Source organism: Pelodiscus sinensis, chromosome 1, assembly GCF_049634645.1.
Source record: "Pelodiscus sinensis isolate JC-2024 chromosome 1, ASM4963464v1, whole genome shotgun sequence".
NCBI classification, from domain to species: Eukaryota; Metazoa; Chordata; order Testudines; family Trionychidae; genus Pelodiscus; species Pelodiscus sinensis.
In genome coordinates, this window is record NC_134711.1 from 114,037,923 (window position 1) to 114,055,772 (window position 17,850).

Here is a 17,850-nt window from a genome sequence, read left to right on the forward strand (position 1 = left end):
TTCTCCTTTTCTGAGGGGGAACAATGGTCTCATTTAATAAGGCAACCCACTCACAGACAACAAATAGACTGAAAAATAAATCTGTAAGGGTATGTCTACACTACCCTCCTAGTTCGAACTAGCGGGGTAATGTATGCATACCGCACTTGCAAATGAAGCCCGGGATTTGAATTTCCCAGGCTTCATTTGCATAAGCGGGGAGCCGCCATTTTTAAAACCCCGCTGGTTCGAACCCCGTGCAGCGCGGCTACACGGGGCTCAAACTAGGTAGTTCGGACTAGGCTTCCTATTCCGAACTACCGGTACACCGGTGGAACGAGGTGTACCGGTAGTTCGGAATAGGAAGCCTAGTCCGAACTACCTAGTTCGAGCCCCGTGTAGCCGCGCTGCACGGGGTTCGAACCAGCGGGGTTTTAAAAATGGCGGCTCCCCGCTTATGCAAATGAAGCCCGGGAAATTCAAATCCCGGGCTTCATTTGCAAGTGCGGTATGCCTACATTACCCCGCTAGTTCGAACTAGCGGGGTAGTGTAGACATACCCTAAGAGCTGTCTGGGAGTTTTTTGAGAGATTATGTTTTCTATCAAAAGTGGTGATTTAGAGAAACCAAACCTTTTTGCGTTGGTTTCCACAATTTCCTGATGTCAAATTTATTTTGGGTTGAAAAAGGTTTTCAAATTGTGAAAACATCCTGTTTCAACATTTTCTGAACAAAAGTCTCTGGGTTTTGGTTCAAAACAACTTTTCATTGAGAATTTTAAGTTAATTTATAGTAACAAAAATCTTAAAATAATTTTAAAAAGTCAAAATCAAAATAGTGTGTTTCAGAACGATCAAAACAAAGCACTGAAATTACCTGAAATGAAATTATTTTTTGAGATTTTAACTATTCATCTGATTTGGGATCGGATGGATTTTTTTAAAAACCTTGCAAAATATTGTAGAACAGGAAACATCACCAGCACTATAATTTAAGCAGTGGAAATTGAAGAGGAAAGGGAAATTATCCAGGTGAAATAAAAATCAGGGCTTTTTTTTCCTCTTTACTAAAAATGCAAAACCTTGAATTGAAGACCCGCAGAGGATAGGAAAGGACAATAAATTCCCAAAAGTATCTAACATCCACATGATAAAGCAACACTCAAGCTTGGAGAGGAAACTTCAGACTCCAGGCTAATTCACTACTTCGCTTCTCTAATGAGGTTGCCGGTAAAAATGCAGAGTTTTTTAATTAGATTTTCTCTGATATATTGATACTACCCTAAATAAATGGACTAAGACCACCAGTTTGTTTCACATGAGCCCCTTTTGGTCATTCACGACCCTACAACAGCCTAGGATCATTATTTAGAAGTGAAAGGCTCTGTGTCTTCCTGTGTTCTGGGGCCACCTCAAGTAGACTGCCTTCAGTATGAGGCAGGCACTGCAGGGCAGAAACTCTAGCCTGGCTTCTAGTAGGGAAATTAAACTGGTAGAGGCCCCTTTAATATTTGCAGAGATGACCCATACCTGCCAATAATTGGGGGAGGACAGAGTGAGGGCAGTGGCTTCAAAAGATACTTCTGAGCATGCTCAGTACAAGCCAAGCAGCAACTCTGGAGAGGCTAACTCAGTCATGTGAAGAAGTGGGCTGTGCCCATGAAAGCTCATGATACCATCTACGTGTTTTGATAGTCTATAACGTGCTAATGGACCATTTGCTTGCTGTTTTTTTTCTGGGGAGGGAGGTGACCTTGTGTCTTCCCTCCTCTTCCCTCCTCCTCCCCCCCCCCCCAAACTCATTACTTCTGAATATTTGTAAAATCCTTTGTATCTGCACATCAAAGAAGACCTAGGAATAGTGCAATAGCCAGTTAGTACACACTGCTGCTCATCTTATTTAACCATGCCACAGTTTAATTTATAGTATCCTCTGGATATCTACCCCAGTGGCCTTGACTCAGCTCCCACAACACACTGCTTCTAGAAACTGAGTGGGAATTGTGGGATAGGTACCCAAAGGACACCCATACATTAAATTGTTTGTAACAGTCCCCTTGTGGATAGAGAACAAAAGTTAAACCACTCCCACATGAGCAGTGTGGATACCCAATACACTCCTTGTTGTTTTCCCTGAAATAAACTAACACCACTAATGAACAATGCAACCAGTTCATTTACTAATGACTCAGTTGATACAGAGTTCAGTTTCAGTGAAGACAAAATCTGTGAGCCAAGTGGATGAGGATTTAGGAGCAACTACTAAAATGATGACAGAGAAACTAATCTTTTAAAGTAGAATATGTGCTGTAGTTAATGGCATACAGGACTCAGTGGGCCATATAAATGAAAGGAATAATAGGTGGATAGTTTTCCATCTGTAAAATGTTACTGTATGCTGCACATTGTCTTCCTAACCATTATGTATCTAACCAGTAATTCTAGTGATCATCTTTATACAGTCTCTGGCACTCCAGAACCACTGAATTGTGACGTTTTACTTTAATGTAGCTCTCCTGCCAGGAGATGTTTGATATTCTGAACAGACTTACATATTTTGTTCAAGGAGACTGGTTCAGTAATTTTCTTTATGTTGATGGCTGAGAGATCCTTCTTTTTTAAATAGTATCAATTTTCCCTTTCCTCATAGTGGATATTTGGTTAAGCTCCAAGCAGAAAATACTTGTTGGGAAATTTTTGCTGAAAAAAAAATGGTACTTACTTGTTTTTGTTTATCTTCACATCCCAGACAACTTTCCAGTAACATTTATCCTTTTTCCTCCTGCAACCAGAAATCCAACTCTAACCTGTAGCAAATAGTAGTTCTCTGTTGAAGAGTTACTTGTATTTCTACTATATATTAGTAAAAATGTGTAATAATAAATAATTAAGGAATTTTTGAAGAATGTTTAGTGTGTCAGAAGTGTAGGTATCTATAGAATTAAATTCTTTGCCTTTTACATTTATTGACCTAATTTTTTTTTGTTTTATTTTGTTTTGTTTTGTTCTGAATAGTACTTTAGCCTGGTAGAGATGTAGGTGGGCGGCTCAGGTTGTGGAGATCCAAAGAGTGGAAGAGATTTTAACTATCAATACCTCAGTCCATCATCTCTAAACTGATTATCCTGATTGCTTAGACGTAAATTTTCACCTTGTGCAACTATGAAAAGGTCTTGCAGGAGATACAGCAAACTCAGAATTATCATTATATAACTTAAAAGATTTGGACTATACTCAGATTTCTCACTGACTCATGAGTGCATGTTTTTCCGATCAAACTAAGCACTTATTACTAAAACAATGTTATGTTTAAGATTTGCCTCTTATTTTAATTCATTTAACATGGGGGTGGATATCTACCTGTAGTTTTCAATCGTAATTCTGATGGAATCAAATCATTATTTAAAGTGTTTAAAATATCAAAACAATACATTTTTTGAAATAGACATTTCAAATTATCCACACATACCAATGCCTATATATATTCATATACTGTGACAGGGTCTATAAATCCCACATTAGACTTCAAGGAGTTAAGGAGCAGTTCTGGGCCCAGGTGAACGTGCCGCCTCCTCTTCCCCCCGACCCCAAACAGACACCTGCATATCCTGATCCTATTGGAAGAGGAGTTTAAAAGAGAACAAGACCGTTCAGATGAGGGGCGGGGGGTGGGGGGGTAAATGTACCTACCCTGAGAGCTTTTGAACACAGGTACCACAGAAGCCCGCTCTAAAAAGAATAGATTAGCACCAGAGCTCAGCTGGGCTGAAGGTTCAGATTTGTTGTTTATTTTGTTTCACTGTCTTATGTTACACTTTGGGCATCTGGGGGGAGGACTCGATCTGATTTCCCTAGACTTAGGTGAACAAATTTTGTGATCCAGCTGAAGGATGAAGTCACCACCCACCTGAAGACAGGTTATCGTAGTATTGGAGTAAATGCCAGTGGGAGGCATTGGGCATGGGGGAAAGCGGAGTTTCACCGACCTAGAACTATGTGATGCCTCTGGTAAGCCCACATTAGACTTCAAGGAATACATTATTTTTATATAAAGGTTCAATCCTATAAGGCTTACAATGAGGCACAGTAAATCAGTGGGGCTACTCACCACTGGCATGTGCTTAATTCCATCCCTTTCAAGGAGGTGCTCATGGCTATGCTTAAATGTAAGCATGTGTTTAAGTCCTATTGACTTCTAGTGGGCTTAATAACATACTTAAGAGTAAGAATGGCAGGAAAACAATTCAAGTTTCTTGAAAAATGTTGAGATTTCAGCATTTGGTTTATTCCTCATCGAGACAAAACCAAAACCTTTCAAAAATGTCCATGAATAACTAGAGCCATTCTCCCTGATTTGATAGACAGAATCAAGTCCCTCTCCTGATTTAGGGCTCTTCTAGACTACGGGGAAGATTTGAAAAAGGATATGCAAATTGCCGGGGAATTTGCATATCTTCTTCTGATCGCACTTTTGAATGCAGAGCTTTTGAAAGTGAAAGTAGTTTAGACGTGGCTTTTTCAGCGAACACCCCTCCCCTTGTCGAAAAGCTGCTTTTCCTCAAAAAATGAGATTTATGCGGCTGTTCAACAGAGGGGAGGGGGTTTACAGAAAAATGTGCATATCCTCTTTCAAATCTTCCCCTTAGTCTAGACATAGCCTTAGTCAGAACAGGGACCTGAACTCAATCTCCAATATCCCAGCTGAATGCCCTATCTACCATGTTATGGGCTATTTTTAAGTAGGTTTCTCTCTGTGTGTCTTCCTTTGGTTTGGACATGAGAAACTTTCCCAATAGAAGTTCCATCATAGCCAATGTTTTCACAAAAAGTTTTGGTTTTGACAAGTCAGTAATATCTGATGAGGAAAAAAATTTATTGAAATATTTGAGACCAGCTCCGATTAAGACTTGCCTGGAATAGGAGAGTTTTCCTGAATACTGTTCTAAGTGGTTGCATGATTAGGCCTTCAGTATGAAGAATGGGGTATAATCACTACAGCTAGAATATTCATTAAAATTCAAGAGTAGACAATATTATTCTGAGGGAATTTTCATAGGACTACAAACAGGAATTAATGCAGCAAGTTTCCAGTATGAATGCATCTTTATTTTGTTAAGTACTATCAGAGAAATGATAGTCTGGAAGGAACCTTTAGAGGTCATCAAATCCAGTCTCCTGCACTCATGGCAGGACCATGCACCATCTAGCTTACGATGTAGTGTAAGTAACTCATAAAGGACAAATGTCGGGATGTTTGGTGGGGATTTTTTTCATTTTATTTATGTGAAATCAATTGTATTACAAGTCTGATAACAGAAATATATTATACATTTTTGCACCAATTATGGCCATGATCCAATCACGATGCATATACTGGGGCAATAATCATGAATCAATGTGAGAACATGTTCAGCAATATTTGGACTTGTGCAGTTTTGCCTCATTACATGACAGCAGCCAAGTGGTGTCTCATTGTCAGAGAGCAATCCAGAAACTAGCTGAAACATCAAGACACAATAAATTGAAAGTTTGAAACATGTGAACAACAAAATTACACATTAGCTCAATGTAAATCAAATCTGACACAAAACATTCACAGGCAGCCTTTTTATGCCCATTGTTAACTCTCTCTGAGTGATGGGCTAAGTGGAGGTTGCCAGTCCATAACCACCCCAAATCCATCATATATCAAATAAATTAGAGTTCTCACAGTAGCTCATCATTTTAATGCCATGCTATAGGAGACTGTCCACTCCCTAAGGAGTCAAAACCCAATTAAGGCACCATTAATTTAGTCAGTTCTTGGGTCCTGGTTCAAGCAGCAACATGTCAGTTATTGACTTAGGTGATCTTTTTCCTGCTTTGTTTGAGTGGAGAAATTACAGGTGGCCTGGCCTTACAAAAGTCTTATCTTCAATTATGAACCTGAATATAAAGTAACATAGTGATAATTTACCAGCCCTTGATATTTTGTATACATAGGAAAACTAGCAATATATGTATCTGAGTGTGCGTAAGGAGTTGCTGCTTTGAATCCATAAACTTATTTAGCTGGGCATGGGTTATTTTCTCATCAATTCTTGTTTAAAAATATTGTGCTATTTATTTTGGTTTCCAAATGTTTGATTTACAGTGTGTTCACAGATTTTAGGTTTAAGTTCCTATCCTTCCAAAATGTGTGTGTACTTAAACATACCTGATTTTTCCCATTGCGTTTATGCATAATTTTTTTTTATTTTAGGAAGCGGGTGGGTTAAACTTTTGAAAATTTCATAGAAAGTTAAAAAACAGTACTACCTTAGCTGTGGTACTGGTAAGTAACTGTGGTAACTACGTAAGCACATTCATGATTTCACTGGAATCATGCTGCTAACATCAAATGTGAATTTATCATACAGAGCATGATTTTCATTTATACTGAAGTCTTTTTATGCGGCTCTGGCAGCATAAAGGTGCTTTAAGGTGGACGTGAATAGAAATGGTTATAAATGACCTATATACCCACTTTAAAACCTTAGTATATATGAGAATCATGCCTGTAATTTTGCTGGTCTGATTAATGCATTGCAATATCAGAGTAATTAAGGAACATTTAATTTTTTTATATCTTTTACTTGAGAAAAAAAATCCCTTATAAACATGGGGGAAGATTATATAATCTACAGGGTCAAATTCACCCCTCATGTGCACAGTGGTGTAAATCCAGAATAATCTAGTGATATCACTGGAACTACTCTGGATTTATATGAATGCAACTGGAGTTGAGCCCATGGTTGTTGTTGATGATGATGATGAAGTGAAATCAGAAAATAGTTGCAGTGTTCATTCCATGGGGTCATTGTAATGTGATGGATATAATGAGAGTCTAAAGTAAGTGTCTGGTTCCCTTGAAGTTTCATTTTTAATATGCACATTGCTGTCAAGCAAAGTCAAAATGCATAGGGTAAGCCTCCGATCATCTTCCGTCATTTCCTGAAAATGTAACAGCTGCAGTAGGATTAGGTTTTTCTGATTTATTTTTTTCCTGCTGCTTCTCTGGCCTGTTGAACTATAACAGAAGGTTGGGTGTTCTCTGACTCCAGGCCTACTCTATCACAAGTAGAAATGATAAACAGCTGGAAAAAAACAGATTTGTCAATTATTTTTCTATAGGAATTAGGCTTAAGAGAAATCTGACTATGATTTACTTCCCAAGTCCTAAAATAATTTTTGCTTAGGCTGCAGTAGAACGCCTGGCCAAAGTACACTATGGTACACTCCAAAATATATACACTAATGTCAGTAGAATTATGAGCTCTAGATTTACACTAGTGTACCTGAGAACAGAAATTTGGTCCTTTCAGTTTTAATAGCTGAGCATATAAATTCTGAACAGACACCCATCCTCGTGCTCAGGTATGATTCCTTAATAGAATATTTGATTTTTGATTCAACCAGGTGAACATCAACTATTAAACTTCACAGATTATATTTCTATTAGATAAAATATAAGAATCCACAATCCTCACAAGAACAGCCACACTGGGTCAGACCAACGGTCCATCTAGCCCAGTATCCTGTCTGCTGACATGGCCAATACCAGATGCCCCAGAGGAAGGGAACGCAACAGGTAATACTCCTGTGATCCCTCCCCTATCACCAGATGAATGGAGGCTAGGGGCACCATTCCTACCCATTCGGGCTAATAGCCATTGATGGACCTAACCACCATGAATTTATCTTTTATCTTTTTTCAACTCTGTTCAAGTCCTAGCCTTTACTGCATCCTCTGGCAAGGAGTTCCACAGGTGGTCTGTGTGTCGTGTGAAGAAAAACTTATTTTTGTTTGTTTTAAACCTGCTGCCTATTCATTTCATTTGTTGACCCCAAGTTCTTATATTGTGGAAATAAGTAAATAACTTTTCCTTATTCACTTTTTCCACACCCGTCATGATTTTATAGACCTCTACCATATTCCCCCCTTAGTCTCCTCTTTTCTAAAGTGAAAAGTCCAAGTCTTTTTAATCTTTCTTCATATGAGACCCTATCCAAACTCCTAATCATTTTTTTCTGAACCTTTCCAATGCCAATATATCTTTTTTGAGATGAGGCGACCATATCTGTAGTATTCAAGATGTGGGTGTACCATGCTTTTATATAAAGGCAGTAAGATATTTACTGTCTTATTCTCCATCACTGTTTTAATGATTCCTAACATGCTATTTGTTTTTTTGACTGCTGCTGCACACTGAGTGGATGCTTTCAGAGAACGCTCCAGAATGACTCCAAGATCTCTCACTTGAATAGTTGTAGCTAAATTAGTCCTCATCATATTGTATGTATAGTTGGGATTATTTTCCCAATGTGCATTACTTTACATTTATCAACATTACATTTCATTTGCCATTTTGTTGCCCATTCACTTAGTTTGGTGAGATCTTTTCGAAGCTCTTTACAGTCTGCTTTGGTCTCAACTATCTTGAGCAGTTTGGTATCATATGCAAATTTTGCCACTGCACTGTTTATCCCCTTCCCTAGATCATTTATAAATAATTTGAATAGCTTTGGTCCCAGGACAGACCCTTGGGGGACCCCTCTAGTTACCTCGTTACCTCTGTCTACTTGGAAAACTTACCATTTATTCCTACCCTTTATTTCCTGTTTTTTAATCAGTTATCAATCCATGAAAGGACTCACCCTCTTACCCCATGACAACTTACTTTACTTAAGAGCCTTTGGAGAGGGACCTTGTCAAAGGCTTTCTGGAAATCTAAGTATACTATATCCACTGGATCCCCCTTGTCCACATGTTTGTTGACTGCTCCTCCAAAGAACTCTAGCAGATTAGTAAGGCATTATTTCCCTATATAAAAACTATAATGACTTTCTCCCAACAAATTATTTTCATCTGTGTGTCAGACAATTTTATTCTTTTCTGTAATTTCAACTAATTTGCCCGGTATTGACGTTAGACTTACTGGTCTGTAATTGCCAAGATCACCTCTAGAGCCCTTTTTAAATATTGGCATCACATTAGCTATCTTCCAGTCATTAGGTACGTAAGATGATTTAAAGGATAGGTTATAAACCACAGTTAATAGTTCCGCAATTTCACATTTCACTTCTTTCAGAACCCTTGTGTGAATTCCATCTGGTCCCAGTGACTTGTTACTGTCAAGTTTATCAATTTGTTCTAAAACTTCCTCTGAAGTTGACTGACACCTCAATCTAGGACAATTCCTCAGATTTGACACCTAAAAAGAGTGGCTCAGGTTTGAGAATCTCACCAATATCCTCAGCCATGAAGACTGATGCAAAGAATTCATTTAGCTTTTCCACAATGACTTTAGCATCTTGGAATGATCCTTTAGTATCTCAATTGTCCAAGGGCCCCGCTGGTTGTTTAGCTGACTTCCTGCTTCATTTGACAGTTTATTCTCCTTTCTAATTTCCTCACTAAGATTTGACTTCCACTTTTTTAAAGATGTCTTTTTATTTCTCACTGCTTCTTTTACTTGGTTGTTAAGCCACGGTGGCACTTTTTTGGTTCTCTTCCTGTGTTTTTTAATTTGGGCTATAAATTTAAGTTGGGCTTCTATTATGGTGTGTCTGAAAAGTTTCCATGAAGTTTGCAAAGATTTTACTTTTGTCGCTGTACCTTTTAATTTCTGTTTATCTATCTTCCTCATTTTTGTGTAGTTTCCCTTTCTGAAATTAAATGCTACAGTGTTGGGCTGCTGAGGTGCTTTTTCCCATCACAGGGATGTTAAATTTTATTATATTATGGTCACTATTTCCAAGTTATATTTACCTCTTTAACCAGATTCTGCTCTCCACTTAGGACTAAATCAAAATAGCCTCTTCCCTTGTGGGTTCCAGAACCAGCTGCTCCAAGAAGCAGTCATTTAAAGTATCAAGAAATTTTATCTCTGCATCCCGTCCTGAGGTGCAATATAGGGATAGTTGAAATCCACCACTATTATTGAGTTATTTATTTTGATAGCCTTTCTAATCTCCCTTAATATTTCATAGTCATTATCACTGTCCTGATCAAGTGGTCGATAATATAGCCCTACTGCTATATTCTTATTATTGGAGCATGGAATTACTTTCCATAGAGATTCTATGGAACATTTTGGCTCATTTACGATTTTTACTTCATTTGATTCTCCATTTTCTTTCACGTATAATGCCACTCACCCACCAGGATGACCTGTTCTGTCCTTCTGATATATTTTGTACCCTGGTCTGACTCTGTCCCATTGATTGTCCTCATTCCACCAGGTTTCCATGATGCCTATTATATCAATATCCTCCTTTAAAACCAGGCACTCTAGTTCACCTATTTTATTATTTAGACTTCTAGCATTTGTGTACAAGCACTTTAACAATTTGCCACTATTTATTTGTCCGCCATTTCCTGATGTGTTAGACTTTTTCATTTCATTGTGTCTCATCCGATCTGACCCATACTTCCATCCTCTCCTCCTGACTAGAACATAGAGCATATCTATTAATGGATCCTCCCCTAAGAGATGTCTTTGGTCATGTGCTCCTCTGCATCTGTGGGCTTTCACCCAACTCTTAGTTTAAAAACTTCTCTACAACTTTTTTAATGTTAAGTAGTCCGATTCCATTTTGCTTTAGGTAGAGTCCATCATTCCTGTAGAGGCTCTCCCTAACCCCAAAGTTTCCCCAGTTCCTAATAAATCTAACCCTTTCCTCTCTACACCATTGTCTCATCCACACATTGAGACTCCGAAGCTCTGCCTGCCTACCTGGTCCTGTGTGTAAAACTGGAAGCATTTCAGAGAACGCTACCATAGAGGATCTGGATTTCACTCTCTTTCCTAGGAGCCTAAATTTGGCCCCCACAATGTCTCTCCTACGTCATTGGTACCTACATGTACCAGGACCACTGGCTCCTCCCTAGCACTACACTTAAGTCTATCTAGATGTCTCGAGAGATCCCAACCTTCGCACCAGGCAGACAAGTCACCATACGGTTCTCCCGGTCATCACAAACTCAGCTATCTATGGGTACATCTAGACTACATGCCTCTGTCACCAGAGGCATGTAGATTAGGCTACCAGACATAGGAAAATGAAGCGGCGATTTAAATAATCGCCGCTTCATTTAAATTTACATGGCTGCCACGCTGAGCCGACAAACAGCTAATCAGCTCTTTGTCGGCTCAGCACGATAGTCTGGACGCGTGGGTGTCGACATCAAAGGCATTTGTCGACTACCCAGGTATGCCTCCTGGGATGAGGTATACATCGAATGCACACATACACGACATGTCTATAGGGCGGATAATCATACATGCTACATTGGATATATGAAAATAAGAGCAATGCTGGTTTTTGTGCAAAAACCTTGTAGTGTAGACATAGCCATTATTTGTGTTAATTTAATATGTATGAAGGCTCTGATACAACATCACTTGCTTAAGTCCCATTGGCATTGACTTTAATTGGATGTAAGCACTTGCCAAAAGTTAAGCAAGAGTATGCGACTTGCAGAATAGTGCAAACCTAGGTATGTGTTTAAATTCTTTGGTGAACTGGAGGATAAATGAGCATGTCCTGTACTATACAGACATACTCATGATAATTAAGACCTCAGCCTTTACGCATTTTGCCAAGCTGTTGTTTTCTCTGAAGTAGTGATGCACTGACTGCTTTTTATAATTAATACTTTGGAGATCTTTCCCTTGGCTTTTACAGTGTTTTCAGATGCCCCATGTTGGCTGGCCAACCGGCACTTTGGTCCTGGTCTCTCAGAGGCACTTTTTTTCCTTTTCGTTCACCAACACTAATCTTCTTTTCTCCCTATTTGTGTTCTTACCATGCTGGGTGTATCATTGTATTCTCTTTCGTGCACAAACGGTAAAATCCATGCCTTGAAATCAATAATGAGACACCAGAGAAAAACGTACTCATTATGTTCATGCCTGTCATAGGATTTTGCACCATTTATCCGTGTGCTCTTAAATGACACTGCAGGTACGGCTGAAAATGAGAACTTGCAATTATGGTAACCTAAAATAACCCTCTGCTCTTCCTACTCAGTATTCTCCCTATATCACCGATAGAAATCTAACCTGCCTAGTGTTGTGAGAGCAAGCAAGAGAAAGTAGAAAGACAGGCTGCTCAGTATTAAATTTTTATTTCCCTTTCAAAGTGTTCACATATTCTTCCTTCAGCCTCCCCATATCTTTCCTCTTGAGTTTTCGAAAATTAGGATGGCTACTTACATTTTGTGCTTTCTTTTGCTACTGTTCAATAATGGCTGACCTGCCAAAAAGATACTCTTTTGAGTCTCCGTACACTTTCATGTAGCTGTAAAGACATGCTGAAAAAACAAAGAAGAGTCCCACAAACAATAACCCTATTGTGTCACTTTAAGCTTTTATTACACTACTAACTGAAGCAGTGTGTGTGTGCCCATATGTGAGAGATCCCCAAGATGAAAGTCACCTTGTATTTGCCAAAACTTGGCTTCATCTAGAGTATTGGCACCTTCTTGCTAATCATTTCTTCACCTATTTGAATCAAGGAAAAGTGACATTTTCAAAGGCCAGGTTGGAGGCTTTCTTCTCTAAACAGAAAGATAAAAAGCAGAACGCAAACACAAATGTCAAATAAATCCAAATTGTTAAATCATATCTGATTGCTGAGCATATGCTCCTGGTTCTTCTGTCTGCTAATCCCAGATGTTAATTGCTGTGAGAGCAACATTTGTCACTAAACTCTTCTTTTTCTGTTTTTGTTTCTTGCTGCATTTTATCAGTCTGAAGCAGGACATGCTGTTGATAAGAGACATCTTATTTTTCTTGGCCCTGTAAAATGCTGATGACATTTGTATCTTGGAATCCAGAAAGGCTCTTGTGCAGTATCCAGTTTGTTATAGTGTCAATCCCAGGAACACTGATATAAATGTGGGTAGTCTCACCACATTAAAGCATGGACAATCTGACATGCTGCTTTATGAAAAAGCTACTAAAATGCAATTACTGTCCAGATTTGATTCAGAACCTTTATAAGTCTTCATTTCGGAATTCACATTTTTATTGCTTTGTGCAATATTTGAGAGCAGGGGATTTGGTTTATTGCTTTAGTGCTCTAAAACTGAATTCAGCTACCTTTTACATCGGTTTACTAGAGCACTGCAGGTCCGTTAACACAAATAAAATCTGTAATCTGGCACAAGAGGCATGGGGTCTTTAAACAATGTGGTGATAAATGATCCTCTTCTTCCCATGTGCATGTCTGACTTCTGTCAGGAAGTTAACTGTTTATTAGCCTTGTTACAACGAGAGGGTAAAGACAGCCAACAGAGGACACTTGCACCACTTAAATCCAAGCCAACCTTATGTAGTGCTGCAGACTATATAATAGTCGTGTGCATGGGGTGAATTTTACCCTGCATGTAGAAGACTAATTCAAGACCTTCTGCGGCGCTTCCTCTCCCTCAGGAGGGCTATACAGGGGATAATGATGGTCTTTTTTGCAACATTTGCACCAACTAGAAACACTAACCTAAGGCCACGTTTTGGCCTTGTTGTGTGAGGCATGCTGACAGGAAGGAGCAAAGACCCTGAGCCATTGGGCCAGTACAGGGCAGGATGGTTCATGGGGTCAAGATGCAAGTCCCTCAGGTATGCTGCCTTCTTGCTGCCCCAAAAAGGGGCAGCATGTACCCTTGCTAGGGCATCTGTCAGAATCCGTTTTTATACAGATGGATGAGGCTGTGACTAAAACCCCACTCCGGGGTGCAAATGTGCATTTGGAAGAACATCCAAGGGAGTACTAGGGCTCTGTCCTGCCATGCACCTCTGCAATGGGAGAAAAGAAGTTCCCCTTGCCTGCATCATCTTCTAGTGCATGTGCAAAGAGACAAACCAGCCCATTGCCCTTGGGGGCCAGTGTTGGAAAATGGAAGTCATTCCCAACCCAGTTTCCCAGAATGTAATAATTATATGTTTTTTATTTGATTTCAGAATGAGCACATGCTTAGCTTTTTCCTCGATGGCTCCAAAACTGACTGGCCGGAAGAATCCACGCTTGTTAGCCTAGGCATGTAAATTATTAATTTTTATCATTTTAAGAGGAAATTGGTCTTGGTAACATTGAATGCTGTAATGCAGAGGTGGGTTTAATTGAACCCAGTGGTAAAAGTGGGTTTTGTCTGTAAATGTGAATATCCTAGCCAATAAGTAATTCGGTTCACTTATTATTTCCCAACTTGTAGAGGTTCATATAAATATTTTTAGAATATAATCTGCAGCCCCATTTGGCTTTGGTATCCCATCCCTTGCCAGTTGCATTATTTCCAGCTATCATTACATCATAATTAAACAAATATATATTTATGCTTGAAATAAACTATTCCAGACGCCTTTTCTAGGACTCCTCTTTGTATAACAATCTCAAGGAGGAGGATTTGAGGAATGGCAAAGTATAATGCACGTGTTAACTGAGAGGGAATAATGTTGCTAGCGATGAACTGTCAAAAGGGTATTTGTTTCACAAGGCGTGGTATATGTAACTAACAGAATATGTGGTTAATTTTGCCTAAGCATGCATTATTATTTATAGAAATAGCGCTAATATGTCCTAACCACCTCCTCTTCCATCCTGAAATGCCAGTCACAAGCTATGATGTTCATTTTGTTCTTGCCTAATGCTGACTCTTGCATTTTAGCTCTTCTGCAGTTAACTAGAGAAGAGAGGGAATAAAATCTTATGGTGGCCACAGATGTACTCTGTGTGCACCAAAACAGTTCTGTCATCTACCGTATGTTCCAAGAGACCAACAAGCTCCTGGATGTCTAGCTAGCCACGTTTCATACAGTGAGTGGCTGTTAGCAATGCCACATGCCTTCCATGTCCAATGTACTGTTCCGCCTCTTCACAGACTGAGGTTCTGGTCTTTGGCTATGCCACTCTATTGAAACAAAGCAACTCTAATTTGTGCTTAACTAGCCACTGAAGAATTCCCTCTGTGTAGGAAAATCCTGTGGTAGTGTACAGCTGCTTCAGTGTCTCTTCCTGCCCCCTCACTGCAGCACAAAAGTAATTACCAGGGCATCTATGTAACCCCACATCAATTCCTTTAGGGCCACTGGAAATTGGCAATGGTTGCTCTAACTTGTACCAAAGGTTTGCTTGATACCCAGCTGATCCAGGATTGGGAGGCTGCAAAGCACGGACAAGAGCATTGGTTTGCTGCAAAAATTCAAGCAGCTTGTAGCCTGGGTTTATGGGCTATGTTCTAGATCTCTCAATGGCTTTCTTCACTGTAATATCAGAATACCTAGCAGTCTTAAAAGTATTTATCTTCTGCATGAGAGATAAGGAACTACTGTTACCTCCATTTTACAGATGAGGCACTGAGTTCATGGAAAAGCATGACACCTAGTTCTTCCAGTTCCCAGTTGACCATCCCTATAACCATTATGTACCCAATGGTACATGGGTTGTAGAAGAAACCCTTCCACTCTGTGAATTAGACCATCATTTATTTTCTGAGTATTGAGTGAGTGACCAAGCTATCAAATCTATATCGCAACCTGTTTGCCAACTTCTTCCATTTTTGATGCTGATGTGGGGGCCACATAACACTCCCCAGTGGCAGGGGACTAAAGCAGACATACAAATTAAGATCCATAGGCCTTTAGTAAGGTGAAGGGAGCCATTTGCATGTAGAGAAACTTGACTTTCAAGAGTTTGGGAAATGATGCTTTAACATAAGCATGTTAAAGCATCATTTCCCAAACTCTTGAAAGTCAAGTTTCTGTCTTTAACAGGAATATTCATTACCCTAAAAACCAGAAAACATGGTTAAAGAATTTGAGGGTCAGACAATGCTATACATTTTCAAATTGATGTAGTTAAAGCCCTTCCTGCTTGCTCTAATATCTAAATCCTGAGGCCTTTGTTTGGCTACAGAAGGGAATTTCCCCCCCACCTGCACATTATTATTTGTTGTTTGTATCTCAGGAGCAGAAACACAGAACACAGAGAAGGCCTTAAGTACCCACCTCCAAAGCACTGTTCCTTCAACTTTCTTTGGGCAGCATAAAGGTTGTGTGAGTGTCTCAGAGCCCCTGTCAGCCCCCCTCAGCTCTATGGGAACTGAAGGGAGCTGGCAATTCCTTGAAAATGTAATACTAGAGGCTCTGCTGTGGGGGAAGGAAAGGGAGGATGACCACTGCCACTGAGCAGCACCAGGTCTCCCCAAGTGATTCCAAAGCTGCATTCTTTGGAGATGGGGACAGAGGGCAGGGCAATAGTGGGAAGGGGCAGGCCGGGGGAGATGGTAAGAGACAGGCTCATCCCCAGCCTGCCAGGAGTCCCAAGCTGAATTGCGCAATCTCTCTGGCCAGGGATGGCCCTCAGGGTGGGACTTTGAGACCACTGCTGTATATGAAGCAACAGGGAAGGTAAGAGGAGCCACAGGAGACCAGTGTGGCTGCCCCACGAGATGTTTAGCTATCTGAAAACCAAATGGGATATACACAGGAAATGGAAAGAGGACAGTGTCGCTAAGGATGTATACACGGGAATAGCACATGGATGTGGGGACACAGCCAGGAAAGCAAGGCAAGAAATGTATCAGAAGGATAGCCATGTTGGTCTGAATCTGCAAAAACAACGAGAAGTCCTGTGGCACCTTATAGACTAATGGATTTATTGGACCATAAGCTTTCGTGGGCAAAGACCCACTTCATCAGATGCATCTGGCATCTGATGAAGTGGGTCTTTGCCCACGAAAGCTTATGGTCCAATAAATCTATTAGGGTACATCTAGACTACAGGCTTTTGTTGACAGAAGTTTTGTCGACAGATACTGTCAACAAAGCTTCTGTCGACAAAGAGCATCTAGACTACATCCAGTTCTGTCAGCAAAGTGGCTTGCTTTGTCGACATGACAGTATAGACGCAAAGGACAATGCAGATGCAATAACACCTTCTGTCTACAGAACTCTGTCGACAAAAGGCATTCTGTCGATGTTATGTCGACAGAACTCAGTGGCAGTGTAGACGCTGGTATAGTTTTGTCGACAAAAGTCCACTTTTGTCGACAAAACCCTGCAGTCTAGACACACCCTCTGAGTCTATAAGGTGCCACAGGACTTGTCGTTGTTAAGGCAAGAAATGTTAGAGACAGCAAGAGTGGGATCTACAGGTATGTCAGATAAAAATGAAAGATCAGGGTGTTCTCAGTGGAGAAGCACCTTGCTAGCTGCTCAGTGGAGAAGAAGAGCTGGTAATGAAAGAGAAGAAGGCAAAACTGCTCTGTCTACTTTGCTTCACTCTTCATACAAAAAAAATTGATCCTTTTTTTGTATGAAGAGTGATGACTCAGGGCTCTGCTTTTACTTACTCTCATCTGGCAAAACTCCATTTGGCTTTAATAAGAGTTTTGCCCGAGTGAGAACTTGGTGATTTGTCTTTCAGCCTTATCTCTTAGTCAGAATGAATATAAAATAAAAACACCCAGTAACAAGCAGATTCTGAATTTTGGTGACCGCATCCTTCACTTATATCACTTTCATTCTCAGATTGCTGGTGATTACACTGAAATAATAAAATAAATTGAAAATGTCTGATAGATTTGTGCTGTGATCCTAGCAATGAAGAGATTAAAACTCAGTGCCACATTTACAGTGTCATGAATACCGATGCAGCATTCCCACTGGGATGCATTCTGAAATATACTCAATATTGGCCGCATTCTGCTTAGTATGGCAGGGGAACAGATATCAAAAATAAATTTATTTTGTGGAAACATTTCCATCAAAACAATTTTGATATCAAGTGATGTTTATTTTTCTGTGATTTAATACTTTCAGGAGATGCCATTCAAATTCCAGACCATTCA

General features: G+C 39.8%; 1 protein-coding gene across 2 annotated transcripts in view; it reads left to right on the forward strand.

Moving 5' to 3' along the window:
- The window catches only part of PIK3C2G (phosphatidylinositol-4-phosphate 3-kinase catalytic subunit type 2 gamma), a 383,327-nt gene that overhangs the window by 325,795 nt on the left and 39,682 nt on the right, over positions 1 to 17,850 (forward strand). For both annotated transcript variants that reach the window (XM_075897745.1, XM_075897746.1), the window contains one exon: positions 13,964 to 14,039. In XM_075897745.1, coding sequence (XP_075753860.1) covers positions 13,964 to 14,039 — 76 coding nt within the window. The remainder of the gene's footprint in view (positions 1 to 13,963; positions 14,040 to 17,850) is intronic.